Genomic DNA, 22,317 nt, shown 5'->3' on the forward strand with positions numbered 1-22,317 from the left:
CCAAGGCGGCGGATAAGGCTGCGTAGGTATATTTCTCAGGATCAGCATCACAGAACATGTAATAGACTCATCCTGGCAAGCAAATGTTCTCATTGCTACTTTTGTAGCTATTCTTGCAGCTCCTGGGAAAAGGCAGGGGAGGAAAATCCCCTTCTCGCCCTCTGGCTAGAAACCCAGGGGAAAGTGGGCGATGGCATTGTTGCAACAAAGATACAGCCCTCGTTTCCGCCTGTGAACTCCTTGGTTTTGCTTTATTTGATAGCACATGGGGCTCCTAAATTCAAATCTGGCCTCGGACACCCATTAGCACTGTGGTTGTGGATAAGTCCCTTAACTTCAATTTGCCTCGGACTCCTCAGCTATAAAATGGGAGTGATAATAGTATGTGCGTCCCAGAATTGCTGATAAATATAAATAAAATAATGATGGATAACCATCATCACCCTCCTCCTCCTCTACCTCCTCCTCTTCCCCCTCATCTTCCTCCCCCTCCTCCTCCTCCTCCTCTTAATAATTATCTGCAGAGCTTGGCCCAGCGCCCGGTACACAGTGGGCACTTAATAAATGTACAAATGTTGGTGAGTTCCCATGAAGAAACCATTTGCACCTCTGCTTCCTCTTCTGAAGGGGATGGCAGTAAATGAATATGATATCCCTTTTCCGATACCCCAATCTTAGGACGTTGCGGCGGAGCGCTCGGGCTCTAATTCCTGGGGACTAGGGAGACTAGCTGCGCCCTGAGCGCAGAGCCGCAGACCCGCGCCAGGGGGCGCCGCGGGGCCGCTCCTCAGCGCTGCGATGGCTGGCCGGGCGCTGGAAAGCGGCCCCGAGTCGGCGCAGCCCCCGGGCATCCTGCGGCAGTCTCTGTGGCGCTCGGCTGAGGGAGCGCACGGAAGATCCCTCCCCCTCGCCATGGCCGCAGCTGCCGCCTCCTTTGCCCCGGATACTGCGGCTCAGCTGTGAGCCCGATCCCCGCGGGCACCTACCGGAGCGGGAAAGCTGCAGAAAGAAGAACGGAAGAGACCCTCCCCCGGACCTGAACTTGACCGGGGCAGAGGTAAGTGCCCCGCACTTGCCGGAGGCTGGGCTCCGGGCGCCCTGCTTTCTGCCCGGGCTGCGCCGGAGCTGGGGAGCCTTCCCCGCCCGGCGGGTCCCGTCCGAGCCGGGTCGGCTCGGAGTGACCTCGGGAGGGAATGCTGCGGCATCGGCGCCCCTGCTCAGGGAGTGGGAGGAGGAGGCGCCCACGAGGGCCTTTATTTGTAAGCCCCGCGCATTACCTGTTGCACACCTAGTTTTAACCCGACCGCAGCTACGGGGATCATCACGCAATGGGAGATGCAAGGCGACCCGCGTGGGAGCATGAATGGCATGGAAAGATTAGTAATAATCCTCCGGCCAGAAGGTTTGATTTGTGCCCCCGGGCAGTGCAGCACAACATCCACGCTGCACGCAATTTTTACTGCGAATTTCTCCTTAGGAGAAATATTAAGGACAAGTATTCAAAAGCTTTATTTATTTATTTCATCTTTGCATTCCTAGTGCTTAGCGCAGTACCTTGCATACAGTAGGCGCTTATTAAATATTAAATTGCATTAAATCCTATGATCCTCCAAAGTGTTTTGCATCCTTCTTGACTCAGCACCCTTCCTGAAACTGAAGCTAAGAATAAACTAGTTTTCTTAGATCTGCATTTTATGGCATTTCTTCCAATATGATTTGTTTTAAACATCAGAAATTTGGAACCAAATGACATAAAATAGAGATTATTAAAACAGAACTTACATCTATATTTGCCATTTGACTGCTAAAAAGTGAGATGTCTAATTTAATTGTGAGAAATAAAATTTTGAAGAGCCACTGTCAGTCAGTGTTATGTCTCCCCCATCAGTTATTTCCTGAAACATGGCATGAGCTTGACAATAACCAGCTGTAAGTTCATGAGGTAATAAATGGGGAGAAATCTTCTCATTCCTCTGTGAAATTCCTGTCACTGATGGAAGTTATCGAAATATTTGGCTTTCTAAATACTGTGGGAAAGGAATATTAGATGCTAATGTTCATGCAATACAAACCAAACAAAGAGAGTGTTAAAAATGTACAACTTTGCCTGAAACGTTGACCATTAAGTATATGCAACCCATATATAAACATTTACATATTTTATGTTTCAGATTCATTTTTCAAGCAAAATTCTCATTCGCTACTTATGTGATTGAAGTATATTTTGCAGAACTTTCTCTATGGAAACATAGAACTAGTTAATCCCATAGTGCAATGGACTGAATCTTAGACTTGGAGGCATAGGACCTAGGTTTGAATCCAGGATTTTCTAATTTACTCTTTGGATGACCTTGGGCTTCCATTTCTCATTTAGAAAAAAAAAGGAACCTGGACAGATGTTGATCATGGTTGGGGTCCTTTTTGGTAACATTCCCCATGAATGATTATGGCCATAAAAGGATAAAATAAGACCTTTTTAGATAAAGGTAAGGAATTGGACAAAGAACAGATGCTAATAGCTTTTCTTGAAATTCTATTTTGTTTTGTTTTTAATTAAGGCAACTTTCCCTAAGTAGAAGATAGTAACATATTAGCAATGGTAGCATAGTTCTTTTGATCTTGCATTTAAAAAGTGGTAAATGCATGACTAAAAATTAAAAGTAGAGATTTTGTTGAAGTATATATGTTAGCACAATACCACATATAAACACTATGCATATATATGTATATGTAAAAGCACAAATGAATAATAAGCTCATCATTGTCATTACAGAACTTTTTTCAGAAATTTTCACTTTTTTAAGCCATTACTTTTGAAAATGCTGTTCTTCTTTAAGTAATTACTAATAAATGCAAAGTTTTCTGAAATATTGCAGACAGTAAAAAAAGACTACCACTAGGTCGAAAAATAGAATTGAGGTTTTTCCAAACACATGCAAAGATAGTTTTCAGCCTTCACCCTTGCAAAACCTTGTATTCCAAATTTTTCTCTTTCCCTCTTCCCTATCCTCTCCCCAAGAAAGCAAGCAGTGTAATATATAGTTCAAATATATGCAATAGAATTGAGTTTTTAAAAGATATTGACAGATTAGGAAAGCAAGAAGATAATGTCAAATCCTGCACTTGATTTAAAAAACAAATACAGATTGAAATATATTGAATTTGACTAAAATAATTCATGTGAAAAGATAGTTATCTAAAAATTCAACTGAGAGGCAGTGTGGAGTAGTGGGTAGAAACTAGAAGACCTAGGGCCAATTCCTGATGACTTGTGTTTAGTAGAGTTTAAGGGAGTTTATTTGTCTGGGAATACCATGAAATTTAATCCCAGATTACCCTCATCCCTATTGTATAAATTCTATACAAACCAAGTTGGTAATAAATCTGCTGGAAACTAACGAATGAATAATAGGAATGTCTACAACAAAAGAAGTTATAGACTCATTGTTTTTTGCCCTAGAGTGTTATGTATTGTCCCGAGTACAACACTTTAAAAGGCATATCAATAAACTAGAATACATCCACAAAACACTCAAGATGATAAAGGAATTTTAAATCATAGGAATTGATAATACTTAGCTTATGAAAGAGAAAAAACTTAGGAGGGATATATAAATATAGTGTTGGACTTGTAATTTCACTGTCAGAGCAAATCCTCAAGTGAGGAGATTACCAATACAGCACATTTTCCTGAAAATGATATTTAAATGAAGCTGAAGAGAACATTGAGAGGTTGAGTAATTTACCCAGGATGATACAGCCAGAATTTGTTAGGGGTAGATCTTGAACTCAGGTCTTCCTGCCCTCTAGCTGATCTTTGTATCCCCTAGACTAGGCCATTTCTTTTTAACTTGGACATAGAAGATTTAATAGTGTTCTTGGATGTATTGAAGATTTTCATGTAAAAAATGGGAGTAAACATTAAGTTTCTAGAGAATAGAACTTGGATCAAGGAGTAGATTTACCAGGAAGGAAGATTTTGCCTCAATATATGGAAATTGTTGTTTGGTTGTTTTTCAGTCATATCTGACTTTTTATGACTCTTATTTGGGATTTTCTTGGAAAAGATATTAGAATGGTTTGACATTTCCTTCTTCAAATCACTTTACAAATGAGGAAACGGAGGCAAACAGAATTCAATTTCTTGACCAGAATCACACAGTTAGTAACTGTCTAAAACCAGATTTGAGCCCAGGAAAAGGAGTCTTCCTGACTTTAAGTTCAGCATTCTAGTCCTTGTATCATCTAGTTGCCCATCCCATAAAGAAATACTTTTAAACAATTAGACAATATAAAAGAGGAATTAAGATCCTCCTTTCAAAAAGCTTATGTTCTAATTAGGGAAATATTGTGTAAAAAAAAAATGAAGGATGAGATGAGGAAAGTCACTAGTAGAGGTGGAGTGTGGGGTAGAGAGAGGAATAGAAAAACCCTACTGCAGAAGATGGGATTTCAGCAGTCTTGAAGGAAACAGTAGGCATAGATGAAGAGGGAGAGTATTCCAGGAGTGGGAAAAAGAAAGAAAGAAAGAAAGAAAGAAAGAAAGAAAGAAAGAAAGAAAGAAAGAAAGAAAGAAAGAAAGAAAGAAAGAAAGAAAGAAAGAAAGAAAGAAAGAAAGAAAGAAAGAAAGAAAGAAAGAAAGAAAGAAAGAAAGAAAGAAAGAAAGAAAGAAAGAAAGAAAGAAAGAAAGAAAGAAGGTGGCAGGAAATAGAGTGGTATATGTGAGAAACATAAACTTTATTTTTGGATTGTAGAGTTTAGAACAGAGTAAACTATAAAAAGACTGGAAAGTTAAAGTGAGACTGAATTATAAAAGGCTTTAAAAGTCAAACAGGATTTCATTTTTGATCCTGGAGGTAACAGAGCAACTAGAGTTTATTGACAAGTAGGTGATATGGTCAGACCTGCCCTTTAGAAAAGTTATTTTGACATCTCAGTGGAAGATGGAGTGGGAAGAGACTTAAGGTAGAGAGACTGACTAAAACTGTATTCACTAATCCAGGGAATTGATATTAAAAGGAGACATATGTGAGAAATGTAACAAGACTAGGGCATATATTGGATACATACATATATTAGAGTGTATACGTATGAGGAACTGAAATGATACCAAAATTGTGGACCCTGAAATACCAAGACAATGCTAATCATGTTTCCTCAATTGTATTAAAAAAGCTCAGAATAGGGGAGGTTTTGAAGGGAAAGAATTCTGCTTTGAACATGTTGAGTTCCAAGAAGAGTATAAGATGTCCAAATGGCAAGTTGGCAGTGTGAAACTGAAGCTCAGGAGGCAGGGATAGATTATAGATTTAGGAATCACCTATTACCAATAGATGATAATTGAAACCATGGTGAGATCACTAAATGAAATAATATACAGGGAAAAGAAAAGAAGGGACAGGATAGAATCTTGGCTTCTAGGACTAATGGGCATGACCTAAATGAAAATCTAGCAAAGGAGCCTGAGAAGGAATAGTTAGGAGGAGGAACAGAGAACTAGAGAGAAGAGAATATCCAAGAGAAAAGGAGGATCAATGTGTGTGTGTGTGTGTGTGTGTGTGTGTGTGTGTGTGTGTGTGTGTGAAAAGCTGTAGAAAGATCAAGACTGAGAAATAGTCATTGGATTTGTTGATTGAGAGAATACTATTAACTTTTGAAAAAGAAGTTTCAGTTGAAAGATGAAGTCAAAAACTAGATTACAGAGCATTTAAAAGAATTAAGTGAGAGGAAAAGAAGTGAGAACACTGCCTATAAAATGCCTTTTCAAGTTTAGCTATTATAGAAAGAATAGATAAAGGAGGAAATCATATGGGGATGCTTGGATCAAATGAGGGATTTTTTAAGTTTGTGAAAGACATGGGCATATTTCTAGGCAGCAAAGAAACAGTGGACAATGAGAAACAAGATAAATGAGTGGGGAATAATAGAAGGGGTAATCTGAAGAATGGAATGGGATTAAAGGTGCATATAGAGAAATTTACTCAGGAGTCGAGGACAAGATGGTTAGTTGGAGGCATCTGAATACTTTGAGGAGGACAGGGGAAAAAGAAACTCTTGGAAATGGGCTATTTTTCCTGTAAAGAATGAGGCAAGAGTCTCAGATGAGAGAGTGATGGAAGAGGTTAGAAGATTTGCAATAACCTCTGTGGTGAGTGAAAGAACAAAAAATCAATTTGAGAAGTGTGAAAGGATTACTTTGCTGTAGAAAGGAGAAAAGTTGAGATTATTTTATCTGCTTTGGATTTTGAACTAAAGAAACCAAACAGATAAGAGTTACTTTTGTTTCTTTCTTTCCTATGTGATAGGTCTTTAGATAGCCAACTATAGGACAAAGTTAATTTTTTCAGATAATGTTGAAGAACTAAAATTAGAATTTAATCCCTAACATTTCTATTTGTACTAGGACAACCTCATATTTGATGAGGTAATTTTCCTCAAATAAAACATTAAAAAAAAAAGACCTTGCTATTTTGTATATCATGTAATTGTGGCAAGGTCACTTGATCTTTGGGAATGTTAGTGTGAATCTTTTCTACTTTATAATGTAGGGATTCTTAGTCTTTTTAGACTCCTTTGGCAGTCTGGTAGAGTGTTTGGATATCTTTTTTTTTTTAATTTATTTATTTGATTCTAAACTTAAGAAATAAAATAAATATTTACATAACATAGAATAGGGAAAAAAGATGATTTTATATACAACTTGCTATTCCTTTTAAATGTATAATAAAGTTATGTAACTTTCCTTTCCCCTTTTCCCCCCTTCCCTTATCATAGCAACAGCTACTATTAGACATAGATGTGTGTGTATATGTCAAACCATTCTACATCTACTTTTATCTTTCAGCTCTTTCTCTGGATGTGGGTAGTATCTTCTTTTATATATCCTTTATAGTTTATTCAGGTAGACCCCTTCTCAATAATAGTTTTCAATGCATACAATAAAATAAAAATGTACAAAGGAATTCAATCTTATCAAAATACAACTATTAATCTTCTTTAAAAGTTCAAAAAATGAATGAAGTGGAGGCTGAGCCAAGATGGCAGAGTAAAGATAGGCATTTCCCTGACCCAAACTGCTAAAAATTCCTTTAAATAATTCTAAACAAATTTTAGAATATCTGAACACCCAAAAAGATAAAGTAGAATATTTTCAGTGGAAGGCAACTTAAAGGGACAACAGGAAAGGTCTGTGACACAAAGGTGGGAATCCAGAGTGTAGTTCTGGTGCAGACTACTAGGGCAGCCCTAGCCACAGGCCTGGCCCCCCAGCCCCAGCTCCAGTGCAGCAAAGCAGAATTCTGTTGTTTTAACACACTAGCTTACAGATACAGAGGAACAGGGACACTCCTAACATTTCCAAGGAAGAAAAGAGTGCTTGTGGTCAGGTATCTAAAAAGGCCTCTGAAAACTGCCACACAAAAACCTTAAAGCTTGGAACAGTGCACCCTCCACTCTGGAACAGAACCGTACTTTAACTAAGAGTTAAAAGCTATGTAATAGGAGTAGGAAAGTGAGCAGACAACAAAAAAGTTTCTGACCACAGAAAATTAATATGGTGACAAGGAAGATCAAAACACACACTCAGAAGATGATAACAAAGTCAAAGCTCCTACATCCAAAGCCTCCAAGAAAATTAAGAGTGTTCTCTCTAAAATGTAATGTTCTCTGTTGAGGTTTTCTTGGGGCCTTCGTTACAGTTCAGTAATCACCACAAGCCAGGTGTTAAAGTCCAAATCTTTTATTGTCTCTTTCAAAGTCTTTTCTCTTTTTCTGGAGCCCTGTTAGCTTTATTATAGCCCAAATCCTTTATTATCGCCTTCCTGGGGCTGGATAGCTTTCTGGAGAGCCTTTCAGTATGGCCTTGGTCTTAGTGGGGGAAGTGCAAGAGTCTAGGGCCAGCCATCAGGAAGATGGAAGATCGAATTGAATATTTCCCCTTGGTTCTGAGAGCTGAAGCTCCTGTCGCCATCCTTTGCCTTCTCTCCAAATGTCTCTGAATCTTCCTGGCTGAGGCTTCTAGCTTATATGCTCCATACTGAGTCCAAACCAATCATTATATTACCAGGAAATCATTATTTGTTTTAGGTTTAAATCAATGCTAAACTAGATTTAACCATTGTCTCATCATTTCCACTTAGTACCTTGTTTCAAGTTCTGGCCCATAACATCTCTTTGTAGGATTAAATCAATCATACTGAACCATGCTAAATTAGATAATCATTGTCTCTATCAATTCCACTGACTTAGCACCTTGTAAGAATCCTTTGTTTCAAGTTCAGAGTTTTGGCCCATCACAGGCTCAGGCCATGGAAGAACTCAAAAGAAATTTTGAAAATCAAGTAAGAAAAATAGAAGAAAAATTTGGAAGATAATTGAGATGGTGCAAAAGAAAATACAAAAAACAAATGAGGAAAAGAATGCTTTAAAAAGTAAAATTGGCCAGTTGAGAAAGGAAGTACAAAAGCACATTGAAGAAAATAATTCCTTAAAAATTAGATTTAAGCAAATGGAAGCTAATGATTTTATGAGAAATCAAGATACAATAAAACAAAGCCAAAAAAATGAAAAATAGAGGGGGGGAATTATAAAATAAATTCATTGGAAAAACAACTGATGTGGAAAATAGATCCAGAAGAATTAATTTTAAAATTATTGGTTTACCTGAAAGTCATAATCAAAAAACAGTTTGGATATCATCTTTCAAGAAATTATAAAAGAAAACTGTCCTGATATTTTAGAACCAGAGGGTAAACTAGAAATTGGAAGAATCCACTGATCACCTCCTGAGATGAAAATGAAAATTTTCAGGAATATGATAGTCAAATTCTGGAACTCTCAGGTCAAGGAGAAAATTTTTCAATTATCCAGAAAGAAACAATTCAAATATTAGTGGAGCCACAATCAGGATAACATGAGCAGACAACAACAACAAAAAAGGGAACTGCGTCAAATTTGTAAAAAATAAGAGCCATGCTCTAATTGATAATATCACTTAATTATTTATGTATATTTTGTACCAAAAACTACATAATAAGCTTAATAAGGAACTTTAATAAAATAAACATAATCAATTGTTTCCTATTTGTTTTTGAATAATATCTTGAAAATTATATATATATGTATATATATATGTGTATATATATATATAAATTTAAAAATAAAAATAAATCAAACATTGCTCCTGAAGTCAGGAGGACCTGAGTTCAAATTTGAACTCAGACACAATACTTCTTAACTATGTGATTCTGGGCAAGTCTTAATCCCAATTACCTCAGGAAAAAAAGAATTGGGTCAAAGAGGAAATAACATACACACTCAATATGGGTATAGATATCTGTTTTATCCTGCAAGATAATAGGAGGGGAATGGAATATAGGAAGTGGGGATGATAAAAGAGAGAGCACATTGGTGGGAGGGAGAGTAGTCACTAGTAAACCCTTTTTGAGGAAGGCAAGGTGAAAGGAGAGAAAAGAGAATTAATTGGAGAGGAATATATTTAGCAATAGTAATTGTAAAAAGAATTTTGAAACAAGTTTCTCTGATAAATAAAACCTTATTTCTCAAACATTGAGGGAACTATGTCAAATTTATTAAAAAAAAAAATATATATATATATATATTTGTAAAAAATAAGAGCCATGCTCTAATTGATAATATCACTTAATTATTTATGTATATTTTGTACCAAAAACTACATAATAAGCTTAATAAGGAACTTTAATAAAATAAACATAATCCATTGTTTCCTATTTGTTTTTGAATAATATCTTGAAAATTATATATATATGTATATATATGTGTATATATATATATAAATTTAAAAATAAAAATAAATCATATATATATATATGAAATAGCCATGCTCCAATTGATAAATAATCAAAAGATATGATCTATGCCTAAAGGGCTAGAAATTCATGTATATCCTTTGACTTAACGATACCACTACTAGGCATGAATACCAAAAGATTTTTTTTTTTTTAAAGAGGAAAGGATATATATGTAAAAAATATTTGTAGCAGTTCTTTTCCCGGGGAAGGCAGGGTGGAAAGGAAATAGAGGGGCTACTCTTCAATTGGGAAATGCCTGAATAACTTGTAGAATGTGATTATCATAGAATATCAGCAACTAGTATGGAATACAGAGCAAAATGGTGAGGAAAAACTAGTATAACACAGAAAAAGTTTGGGGTAGGCGAGTCAAATTGTAATATTAGACTTGACTAGTTTATTCAAGCAAGTAAGGTCCTTTTATCACAGAGAAAACTTGCTCTTTCACATGGGAAAAAAGTAATGCAAGAATAGCATATTTTCTTGTTAACATTTCATATCATTATTTTGACTGGTTCCTGTACTTTTCTAGTACTAGCAAGTCACAATATATGTATCTGCTCCTTTGAAGTTTGATTATTATTTGCTACATATCTGGGAGAGAGTCCAAGGATTTGTGTCTTTGGGAAGAGACCTTGCATCTTCCTTATATCCAATCTGAGCTCAAGGATTTTCAAATACAGCCCTCCACAATGGAATATTATTGTTTCATGGGAAATGATAAGCAGGATGCTATCAGAAAAAAAAAAAAAACAATGAAAAATCCTCCATGAACTCAAGTGAAATGTACTTTATACAAATTAATAGCAATGTTAGCTATTCTTAGCAGTACAATGATCCACAACTGTTCAGAAGGACTTATGATGAAAAATTCTATCCATACCCAGAGAAGAAACTAATTGTATCTGAATACAGATTGAAGTATACTATCTCTTTTTTAAACTTTATTTTTCTTGAGAGTTTTTTTTATAGGGTGGGAGATCTATATTTTCTTTAACAACATAACTTTTATGGAAATATTTTTCATAACTTCACATGTGATTTATTAATGGGGATTGGGAATGGGATGAGAGAGAGAATCTGTATCTCAAAAGTTTTAAAAACAAATGTAAAACAATATTTTAAATGTAACTGGGGAAAATATCAAATAACTAAATTTTTAGAAAATGTTCACCAGAGCCAGGTTAAGAACCCCGTCTTGTAATGTGACTTTAAAAAAACAACACTACCAGCCTACAGTAGGTATTTGAAAAAAATTAAAGCATGAAATGAACTGTGAATGTATGCTGCTCTAAGGATGACTGTCTCTATTGCCAAGAAGATACATTTTGTAGTCCAAATTAATATTTTGAAAGTGTTCTCAACTAATGCTCCCACTTTGAAAGTATATCATGTATTCAGTAGGTCCAAACATAATATAACATGGAGATTACTTACTACCTTAAAATTGGCTTTGCCTTCCCCTTTAATGATGTCTCTTTTGTTTAGGGATCACAAGACGGGCAAAAGTTTGCCATGATATGGTGAAGCTGAAGACAAGAGCCAAACTGATTTTTGCAATTGCTTTTTCTTGAGAAAAGCACATTACCTGCCTTATTCCAGTATGGCTAAGAGTGCAGAAGTTAAGTTGGCAGTGTTTGGCCGAGCAGGTGTGGGGAAATCAGGTAAGATTTGTTACCATCATTTCTAACTTGTGAATGAGATGTAAAAGATGATTCTTCTTTTTCCCATATGACACACTATTATATAAAAAAAATCTCTTTTTTAGTTGGAATTCTTACTCAAAATTGCCTTTTTTATTTCTTTAAAGGGAAGTTTTGGTTTTGATTTAAAAAAATTATAGTAAGAATACTTTGGACCCTTTATAAATTGTATTTATTTTATTTTGAACTTAAATAAAATTAACATTTCTATAACAGTAGAATAGAAACAAAAAATTATTTTATATGAAGCTGAAAATCTATGTACAACTTGTAATTTCTTTTAAATATATAATAAAGTTATTTTCCTGAAATTAAACCAAGTTTGAAAGCAATTACATTTTTCTACATATTCATAAATTAATATGTATGTCCATATGCAAATTTTATATGTATCTATAAGATTTTCACTAATTTATTTTTATCATATGCATTATTATTCTTATATGAAAAAAGCTAGTAAAATTTTGCAAGTGGTTAGTTTTAAAATTTTACTAGCAAATTTTATGAGTACATTCTTTAAATATATATTTTTTTCTTCTGGATCACACAGATTTATCAGGGCTTTTTTATTCCCAACATTAGTACATGTCCTTTACCTTGAGGACAGATGTAGGTGTAATATAGCTAATATCAAGTTTTTGAAGTCTTTGATCATATATGATCAAGGATTGCTAAAGTAAAGAGTGCTAAAATGTCAAGCCAGCTTGAGCTTTTGGGTGCTGTCTCTTTTCTTTGTTCTTGGAGGAAAACAGTAGTTCTTTACATACATTACTATCCTTTTATTCCTAGAAAAGGAATTAACTAGATATTTGGAAGATATTTAGTAGAGCCAGGCCCTATTCAAAATTAAAGTGAGCAAATTAGATAATTGATAGTCCAAAAAATTAAGTCCAACATATCTAGTGACTAAGGTACTGCAGGTTGATGTTATTTCCTTCAATCTATGGTTATGCTACTGATCTTATGGGTTTATTTCATTAATAATATCACTTTTATCTGAAATAATTTTTGCCTTTTTTCAAGTGTGTTTCTTTCTGTGCTACCTTAGGTAGAATGCTATACTCCAATACCAGTCAGTTCCTGCAATACTTTCTATATTTCTTTATAAGATGAGGCCTAGTTCTCTTTATCTGGCTAATGAAAGCAGGGGGGAATTAAGGAAACTACTTCAGTGGATGGAGGTTAAGAAGGAAAGATGTAACAATTCAACTAGTCAATCATGTAGTAAACATATATCAAACACAAACTGATAAGTGCCTAAATCTAAAAATTAATATTTATCATCATATGGACGTTTTTAATTATGTTTATCCCCCTTTCTTCCCAAAAACTAAGCTATAATTTCAGCTTCATTATATATTTATCAGAGACCTTTTAATAGTACTGTGGATATATTCAAAATGAAATTCATTAATTCTACTCACATATTGGTCATCTTTACACAGGCATACATATTTATACTTTTGCTAATTGGTTAATTCTTGTGTTATCTGATTAGTACTGATGGGTGTACATACTTTTTTCTGGTGAAAGTTCAAGTCCTGTAGGAGTAACCTAAATTTTATGATTGTTGTTGACATAATTTTTAAAAAATACTTTCTTTCAATTAATAAGCATTTATATTATTTTCCTCTTGCATCTCTACTACCTACTGAGAAAGAAAATATATAAAGCAAAACAGAATTTTTGCTATAGATATAATTAATTAGGCAAAACAAATGCCCAAATTGACCATGACCAAAAATTTGTCTTTTTTTAAAAATAGTTCCATTGCATTGATCATAGTTTTAAAAATTCCTTCAAAGTTATTCATAATTATTTTGTTGTTGTATAAATTGCTCTACTGATTCTGGTCACTTCAACCTACGTCAGTTCATAAATGTAATCCTGGGTTTCTCTGAATCTGTTCCTTTCATCCTTTCTCATTTCTTATGATAGTATTCCATTGCATTCATATACTGAATATTGACAGCATTATTAGAGAATGCAATAATTAGCTCTCCCATTGAGAGATATTTTTTTCACTTCTAAAAAACTAAGTCGTATATAATCTTATATATACTCTTTTGAGAGCTCCCTCTTTTCCCTTTCTCCTCAATGGACATCCCTCTGATATTATTCTTCACTGTCTCTTCTTTCTCCCTTGGCTCAGATGAAAATGTAGCTCTTCCCTTTGCTGAGACCAGTCCCATTTACAGACGTGTTTGATCAGCTCCAGAAAATTGTCCCTCATCATTATCCTCACTCTCCTGTAATCTTCAGTATCTTCCTGTTTCCTACTTTTTTCCTTCTGAGTACAAACTAATAACTCCTTATTTAAAAAAAAAACTCTCAATTGATCCTACCACCTCACCATCCCAAACTATTGTACTATATCTCTTCTTTTCTGCTCAACTTCTTGAAAAAGTCATCTATATTTGGTGTTCCCACTTCCTGTTTTATTTTCTTCTAAACCCTCTGTAGTTTGTCATAGGACCTCATCATTCAACTGAAATTGTTCTCTCCCAAATAAACATCGATCTCTTAATTGTCAAACATCATCTGCATATATAAATCTCATTCCTCCTCCTTTTTGCCTACACCTTTATATGCAAGGTCTTTAATAGAGAGAAAAAATTAGTTTCCCAGGTTATAGCTTCACTATTACTGTTGAGCATATGACATAATTATTTAGGTACTTTAGGCAGCATGTGGGTCCTAAAAGAAGTCAGATTCCAGGTAGGAAATTTTTAAATGAAAATAAATTTAGTATTTGTATTTTTAGGCTAAATAGAAGCCTAACCTTTCTTTATATCTGGAAAGGGAATGTGGTAGTTAAATATGGGAAGGGAAACAGGTTACATAATTTTTGTGGTGTGTTTCTTAAGTTAAATATATATATTAAGTGTATACATATATATATATATTATTTAAGCATATATATGTATATGTTAGTATATATTTTCATGAGTGATATCCCCTCAATAGAAATGAGATACCTTGTGCAATTTCCTTTATAGATAAATACTAATGCATTTCTTGAATGGGCTGTCATCAATAATAAACTTTAATTCAAAGGTCATTTTTTTCTTGCTTCTAAGAGTTTCATTTAGTCATGAATTCTCATTTTTAAAGACATAGATTGTTGTAACATGCTAAAGAACAAATCCAAACTGATCTGTGTATTTTCTTTTCCTGGGATAATATTGTGCCTTTATTTCTCTTTTTATTTATTTCTTTTTTTTCTTTCTACCTATATAACTTTATCTACTTCTCTATATATCTATATAACTCTATCTATCTATATATCTATACATACATACTTATATCTATATATTTTCTTTGGTTAAAATCATAGTACTCTCTTTTTTTCCTCTCTCTCTCTCCTCTTCTCCTGATATCTAAAAATGTTGCTGTTACTTGATAAGTTTGCATAGTAATAAAAATATTATTGATAATGTCTCAATAAGTCTACTGTATCTTCAATGAGATAAGCTCTATTTCATCAAGAATTGTTCCTGAATTCTCCTCCTCCTTCTCCTTCATAGTATAATGGAAGGAGCATAGTACTGGGAGCTCCCAGCTTTGCCACTTCATGAGCTATATATCCTTGGGAAAAACTCGATGAATCTCTTTGTTTTATCTTTAAAGTTGACATGGTTGGACTAGGTTAACTTTGAGATACTTTTTAGTTACAAAATTCTATGATTCCATAATCTGAATTATCATTCTTTCTGTGACAAGTGTTAGGTTTTGTAGTAAGTACTTAAAAATGTTTATAGATGTGAACTTGAAGTAGAAGAGCTCTGAAGAGAGCTTCTGATAACACCTGTGATTATGTTTATAAGACATAAACATAAAACAAAGTCCTTGCTTTCTGTTTTATGTATACTTTCCTATGATCAGCTTCTGTACCTTTATTAAAAAGAACTCAACCCTACTTCCACCACCATACAACATCTGTAGTGTCCTTCTTCCCACTTTATCTGTTTGTTTGTTATTATTGTTGTTGTTTTGTTTTTGGCTGAGGCAATTGGGAATAAGTGACTTGCCCAGGGTCACACAGCTAGGAAGTGTTAAGTGTCTGAGATCAAATTTGAACTCAATCCTCCTGACTTCAGTGCTGGGCTCTGTTCACTGCGCCACATGCTTTATGTGTCTCTGAAATTACCAAATTCAAGTTCGTTTTCCTACATGAAAGTTTCCTTGATCTCACTTACTGTAGATCTTTTCCTCCTCATACTTTACATGCCATTTTTTACTTCTTGTGACCAATTTGCAAAAATCATTATCTGTGCTTATGTTCCATTCCCCTACTGGACTGAAAGTTCAGTGATGTCAGAACTGTGTGTTCATTACTTTTTCCTTCTCCAGCACAGTGCTTTGTATATAATAGGTTTTTAATAAATGCTTGTTCAATAGAATTGAACTGTCTCTCAATAGAATAAGGGCTCGGGATTGTGGTAGAGGAGAGAGTAAATGGACAGAGATCAGAATGATAAGTTTAAAATATTGGAAGGTTAGAGAGTAATCTCTTTTGCTTTCAGGAAATCTAATAACCTGAGACAACCTCTCTAATTACCTAAGAAAAGCAAAGAATGGCACATTATGCAGACTATTATATTCCCTTTCTGTTCCTTCCATGAGGTGAATAGGAAACTGACTTTTCAAAGTTGTATGTATTTGTATATAAGGAACATACAAAAGTTTGGACACATACAGCCACAAACCTCTTTCTTGTACATTATGGAAAGAGTTGGAAAGATGGATCGAGCTGAATAAACTTGGGACAAGGATGATTTGTTTGCTAATTATTTTTTAATTATCCATGACTAGCTATATCCAGGGCATGTGAAGCAATTTTTATAACTAGCTTGCAAAAAAAAAAAATAGATTGGATAGTAAAACCAAGTGAAGTTATGGAAGAATTGTTTTCTAAAGTCAACTAGAAATTAATTTGGGACTATTCATTGTCTGGGATTATTTGGGGAGATTGTTTACCTCTATTAGAATAGGTAGTAGACTTGATTATTTTTTTATTTAACTAGGCCTTAATGACCAACTAGCAAAAACTCAAGCCAATTACCAACAATATTTGTTTACTCAGCATCAGGACAATTGCCTAGATAAGGACTAACATTGTAGGAAAGAGATGAGGAAAGTTCTGAATTGACCTGTTAAATGTTTCTTAAATTCTGGGTTTTGTGAAAGAGCCAAATTTCTAAGGTTTTACCGGTATTGTGCTAAAATTTCAATACAACCTCTATTGCTCCAGCCATTTTCCAGTATTGACGTCATTATAGAAAAGAAATCTTGCAGATGTCTTTACATCTTAAAAATGGTGTGATCATTTGAATTTCTAAGTAAAAATATACTGTACCATTCAAATTACTAATGGAAGACTTTTATAGAATTAAACAAAATATAAAGGTATATCAAGTATCAAAGAATACAACGTCAATGTTTTCTTTTCTTTCCAATATATATCTAGCTTTGTTATAATGTGTACTTTTGAAATATATTGGTATAGTCTTTCAGTTAAAAAAATTGTTTTAATTGTTCAACCATATTCATTTGTGATGAGATGAAACATGGCATGGTGGGTAGAGAGCTGGCCTTCCGGTCAGGCATCCTGATGCCAATCCTAGCTAATCTGTCTCTAGTGAGTAGCTCAGTCGTTAGAGCTCCAGGCCTAGAATGTAGAACATGGAGATCTGAATTCATATTTGGCTTCAGATACTTACTAGCTACATGGCCCTGGGCAAGCCACTTAAAATGGAGCTAATAACAGCACCTCCTAGAGTTGTTGTGAGGATCAAATGAGATAAAATTTATAAATAAAATAAAATAAAATGCTTAACACAATGCCTGACATCTAGTATGTGCTATACAAATGCTTATTCTCTTTCTTTCTCCCATGTGACTTTGGGGAACTTCACTTCTCAGACTTTTAAGTTTCAGGGCAGTGGCTTATAAACATTGATAGAAAGACTTTCTTGCCTCATTGGGGAGCTCACTACATAATTGATTCAAAGTTCCAGATCTTTCATTCTCCAAATCATTAGTAACATTGAACCATGTTTCTCTTTCTCTGTTATTTTTGAATTTGGATTTGATTGAATTTAAATTTGGATTTGAAATTCTAGAATGAATTTTGACTAAGAATATAACATACATATACATACACACATAATTTTCATCATTATTACCACAACTAAACATTTTCCATGGCATAAAGAAATCAAAAATAAATATATAAAAGTAGAAATAAATGCATAATTTATGTAATAGCAATAAAAATAACTGTTAATAAAGGAAATGTGAGTAAAATAACCAGACATAAGTAGAGACTAAGCATTAACATTTTCAGGAAAAAAAATTAGAAGCAAGAAATAATTACTCTATAGAGAATAACAGTGGGATAGCATACCAAAATATATTTAAAGCTAAAGTAGCCCTCAGAGAGAAAATTAGCTTCCAAGAAGTCCAATTAATCAATCATATAATTAAAAGAAACCAACAACCCTAGAGATAAATCAATAACTATTTGTTGAGTGCCAGGAAAATTAGTAAGGTAAAAACCCCAAATGAAGCATAAAAAATGAAAATGTGAAAATCAGAGGAGAAATAAAACATGTTTTAAAAAAAGACTAATTAAACTGTCAAAGATCTGTTTTTATGAATACTAAAATTAATAAAACATTAGATAATTTGAAAATATTACTTTTCAAATTACCAATTATTAAAAATAGAAATAAAGATGGCAAATTCTTCATTATTATCAAGAACTTAAAAAAGAATTATTAGGAACTATTGTAGGCAATTATATATATAAATAAAATGGAGCTTTTAAAAGAAGTGGAATCCACAAAATAAAAAAAATACCAAAATTAACGAAGTAGGAAATAAAGCCCTTAACCTCCCCAAAAGAAATCAAGTTAAGTCATAAATTTATTATTCAAAAAAATAACAAATCCTTTGTTCTATTAAGTTTTTCATTTACATTTTACTTTTCAAACTTATCTTCCCTTCTGTTTTTCTCTCTCTATCTCTGTCTCTCTCTCACCATTAGCACTGTAGAACCACAGAATTTTAGAATTTTAGAAGTAAAAGAGGACTCAGAGTCCAGCTGACCCAGTTCCGAAAAAGCAAAAACCAAACAAAAAGAAACCTAATTCCCATGACACTATACCTCATAAATGCTCCTCCACTCTGTTCTTGATAACTGCTAGTAAAGGAGAACTCATACCACTCTAGGCAACCCATTCACTCTTGGATAGCTCTAATCTTTAGGAAATTCTTCCTTTCATCAAACCTGAAAGTACCTTGTTGCAGTTTTCACCGTCCATTGCTATTCATTCTGCCTTTTGGGGCCAAACCAAATAAATCAAAAGTATCTTTCATGTGATAACCCTTCACAACCTTGAAGACGGTTATCCTATTCACAAGTGTCCTTAGCTCACAGCTAAACATACCCTGTTTCTTCACCTTATAATCATATAACATGGATTCTGTTTGCCTTTCTCTGGATGTTTTCTATATTTATCAATGTCTCTTTCAAACTGTAATGGCCAAAATTTAACACAGTATCTCAGACGAAGTCTGACTAGGGAAGAGTACAGTGGGATTATCACCTCATTATTCCAGGAAAGGTCTCTCTCTTAAATTAGTCCAAAACCACATTAGCATTTTTAGCTTCTGTATCACATTGTTGACTTATATTGAGCTTTACAGTCTATTAAAACTTATGCTTCTTTTCAGATTAATGACTATTTACTCATGTCTTCCCTATCTTGTTGTGGTAAATTTAATTTTCAAATATGTAACTTTCATTAAATTTAAGAGGGATAAGTGTAATTATGTTCAGCCTCATGTGGTCCATTGGTATCTTCTTATATCCTGATTGTTCTAATCAGCATGCTGTATGCAAATTTGATTTGTGTCATTAATGATTTCATCCAAATGACTGATAAAATAATTAATAACACAGATTAAGTACAGATCCATGTGGCTCTCCATTGGTGACACCCTTTTAAGTTAATTTGTCCAAATTCACACAGCTTAGTACATGAAGCAGAATTAAAACTCCAGTCTTTCTAACTTTAGCTGGGTAGTAGATAAGTGCTGGATCTAGAGTCTGGAAGATTTCTCAAAGTAAATCCGACCCTTGACATTGACTAGTCATGTAAAACCATGGGCAAGTCACCTATCTTGAATGAAGCTTTTCCACTGTATGATTGTGAATCTACATTGGGTTTTTTTTTTTTTAACCTCATGGCTGAAAAACTTCTTTGATAATAGAAATCTAACATTGCATGAGGGGAGAACTTAAGGAGGAGGTTAAAAATTGTAGCAAAAAATGCAAGGTCTTAAGATTAAATATGTGAAAAATGTGAAGTGTTAAGTAGTGAAAGAAGGGAAGATCCATTAATATCTTGACCTGAAAAGACCCAAGAAACAACATTCAGGAGCTCTTCACAAAGGTAAAAAACATGGATTTCCAGACTAAATAATGAATAGAAATCTATGAATTTTAAATTGATAGCATTTTTCCTCCAAATATTATATATGTTTATATACAGATATATAATTACTGATCTCTGATTTCATTGGAATAGGAAATTGCCTCTGAAGAAACTCCCTGTATCAATGTAAATTGATAATTCTTCTGCAATTTATAATCTTAGAGTTACCTGTGGCACTGACAAATTAAGTGATTTGCTCAGAGCCATATGGCTAATAAATATATATCAAGGGCTGGACTAAAGTATGATTCATCTTTCTGACTCTAAATACTCTCTATCTCCATGACTTCTCTTTTTCTTCCTCTCCCTCTCTCCCTCCCTTTCCCTCTATCTCTTCTTTTCCCTTTCCCTTCCTGTTCCACTCCTTCTTTCCTTCTCTCCTTCCTTCTCTCTGTCTCCCTCTCTGTCTATCTGTCTCTCTCTCTTTCACATATACATGTGCATATATGTATATACCACATACATATATAATATATGCATATGTTTAAAATTAATCTGGAAATTTAATTTAATAATTTATCACATTTAGAGGGTGTTTTTCTTCTTTGAAATACAAGATGTTCATGTGAAAAAAAAGGTAGCTGAAAAAATGCCAGAAGATTTCAAAGATACTGTGGGAGCAAATATATTAGAAAAAATTCCATCAGATAACTAGGAATCTGTTATACTTCTGAATGATTTATAACTATTGTTAGAAACTTCTGTGTCAATGAATGTATTAGGAACAAATAGAACAATTTTAATTCCTCTCCCACCAAAAAAAATACTTGGGAACAACTATTATACTCCTCTAAAGCTTTCTCTAGGGTAAATATCCCTATTTTCTTCATCTACTTTTTATATGGCATGGAATTGAGGCTTTTTACTATCTAGGTTTCCCACTTTTGGACTTAGTCTAATTTAAAAAGGGAACACAACATTCCAGATGTTGTCTGCCCAATGTAGACAACTCTTTTAGAGTATTGCCTGGAATACTGAGAGATTCCCTGGACCACATATCTAGTATACATGAGGGCTAAACTTGAGTATGAATTTTCAGGTTCTAAATTAAAGGTTCTCCCTTTCCCTCCCTTTCCCTTCTTCCCTTCCCCCCCCCCCCTCTCTCTCTCTCTCTCTCTCTCTCTCTCTCTCTCTCTCTCTCTCTCTCTCTCTCTCTCTCTTTCTCTCTCTCTCTCTCTCCCTCTCCTTCTTCTTCTTCCTCTCCTCTCTCTTCCTTTCCCTCCCTCTCTCAGAAACTGCCAGTTGGGAAAAGTCTTTGCGTCAGATATATTTGATAAAGTGTCTTAAAATTGGTCCCTTGCCCATATCTGCTCATCCTGTACCATTCTGTTTTCTTATGACATCACAAGGAGAGTTTTACCTATTTACTTATTATCTTTTGGCCTCCTAGTGACCAGTCCATCTTTTTCCTATGTACATTTTCTTTAATGGCATCCTTCACACCATTCTTCAAAGTTCTGTATTTTACCGTATCTTGAAGCATGTACATACTCACCATGTCACTATCCATTGCTCTTTGTGTGATTCTTAATCTTAATTCTATGGCGTCTATGGCGTTGTTCAAGGATTCTCAGCCATACAAGCGCATTGATAGAATATTGGTATTAAACACATGAAACTTTTTCAGGAATTCTCTTAAGATCATTAACATCACAATAGTAAAATTGATTATAATTTAACATAAGGAAATTATAGGCTATCTATGTAGGTGTAATTAACAAATCAGTTGTATCAACAAGAAACAATAGACTAGTTAAAACAAAGATCAAAATCAATATGAAATAAGAAAAAAATGAGTGGTTATGGTATGCAGCTGAAACACTGACCATTTAAATAAAGTTGATGGAAAATGGGACATGAATGAAAAAATAGATATAAATACAGGCTTTCACTATTTCCTAAGGAAGTTTAACTGATATAAATCAGTTGACACAATTTTGGAGCCCAAAAGAGTCTTGAAACTGCCTTGAATAGGAAACACTTCATTGCCATGAGTAATGGAGAGACAGGACTGCCAAGGCCAATATGGGATTAAAATATAAACTTATCTATAAAATCTAATGGAATAGGAAGTTGTAAGATATCCTCATTCTGACACCTTCAGTTTCTTTTTTAAAAAAATATGCTTGGCTATGCTACAAGACATTTGTTTTTCTTTTCTTTCTTAGTGGAGTGGGAGGCAAGAGAGAAAAAGTAGATTTCTATTAATTTTTTAAACAGAGGTAGGACAGGAGGTGCTTCAGACCTTTCAGGTAGTGAAAGTAAATCTTATTTTTATTG

The 22,317-nt window shown here is 34.2% G+C and overlaps 1 protein-coding gene across 2 annotated transcripts in view; it reads left to right on the forward strand.

Annotated features, from left to right (window-relative positions):
* The first annotated feature begins 794 nt into the window (after positions 1-794).
* Positions 795-22,317, forward strand: part of RERG (RAS like estrogen regulated growth inhibitor) — a 98,624-nt gene continuing 77,101 nt past the window's right edge. The window contains exons 1-2 of one of the 2 annotated variants that reach the window (XM_074268968.1): positions 795-1,057; positions 11,319-11,494. In XM_074268968.1, coding sequence (XP_074125069.1) covers positions 11,434-11,494 — 61 coding nt within the window. In that variant the 5' untranslated portion in view covers positions 795-1,057; positions 11,319-11,433. Of the gene's footprint in view, positions 1,058-10,731; positions 10,752-11,318; positions 11,495-22,317 lie in introns of those variants that run through there. The other variant, XM_074268969.1, reaches the window with a different exon arrangement.

This window comes from Sminthopsis crassicaudata, chromosome 5 (genome assembly GCF_048593235.1).
Source record: "Sminthopsis crassicaudata isolate SCR6 chromosome 5, ASM4859323v1, whole genome shotgun sequence".
NCBI lineage: Eukaryota > Metazoa > Chordata > Mammalia > Dasyuromorphia > Dasyuridae > Sminthopsis > Sminthopsis crassicaudata.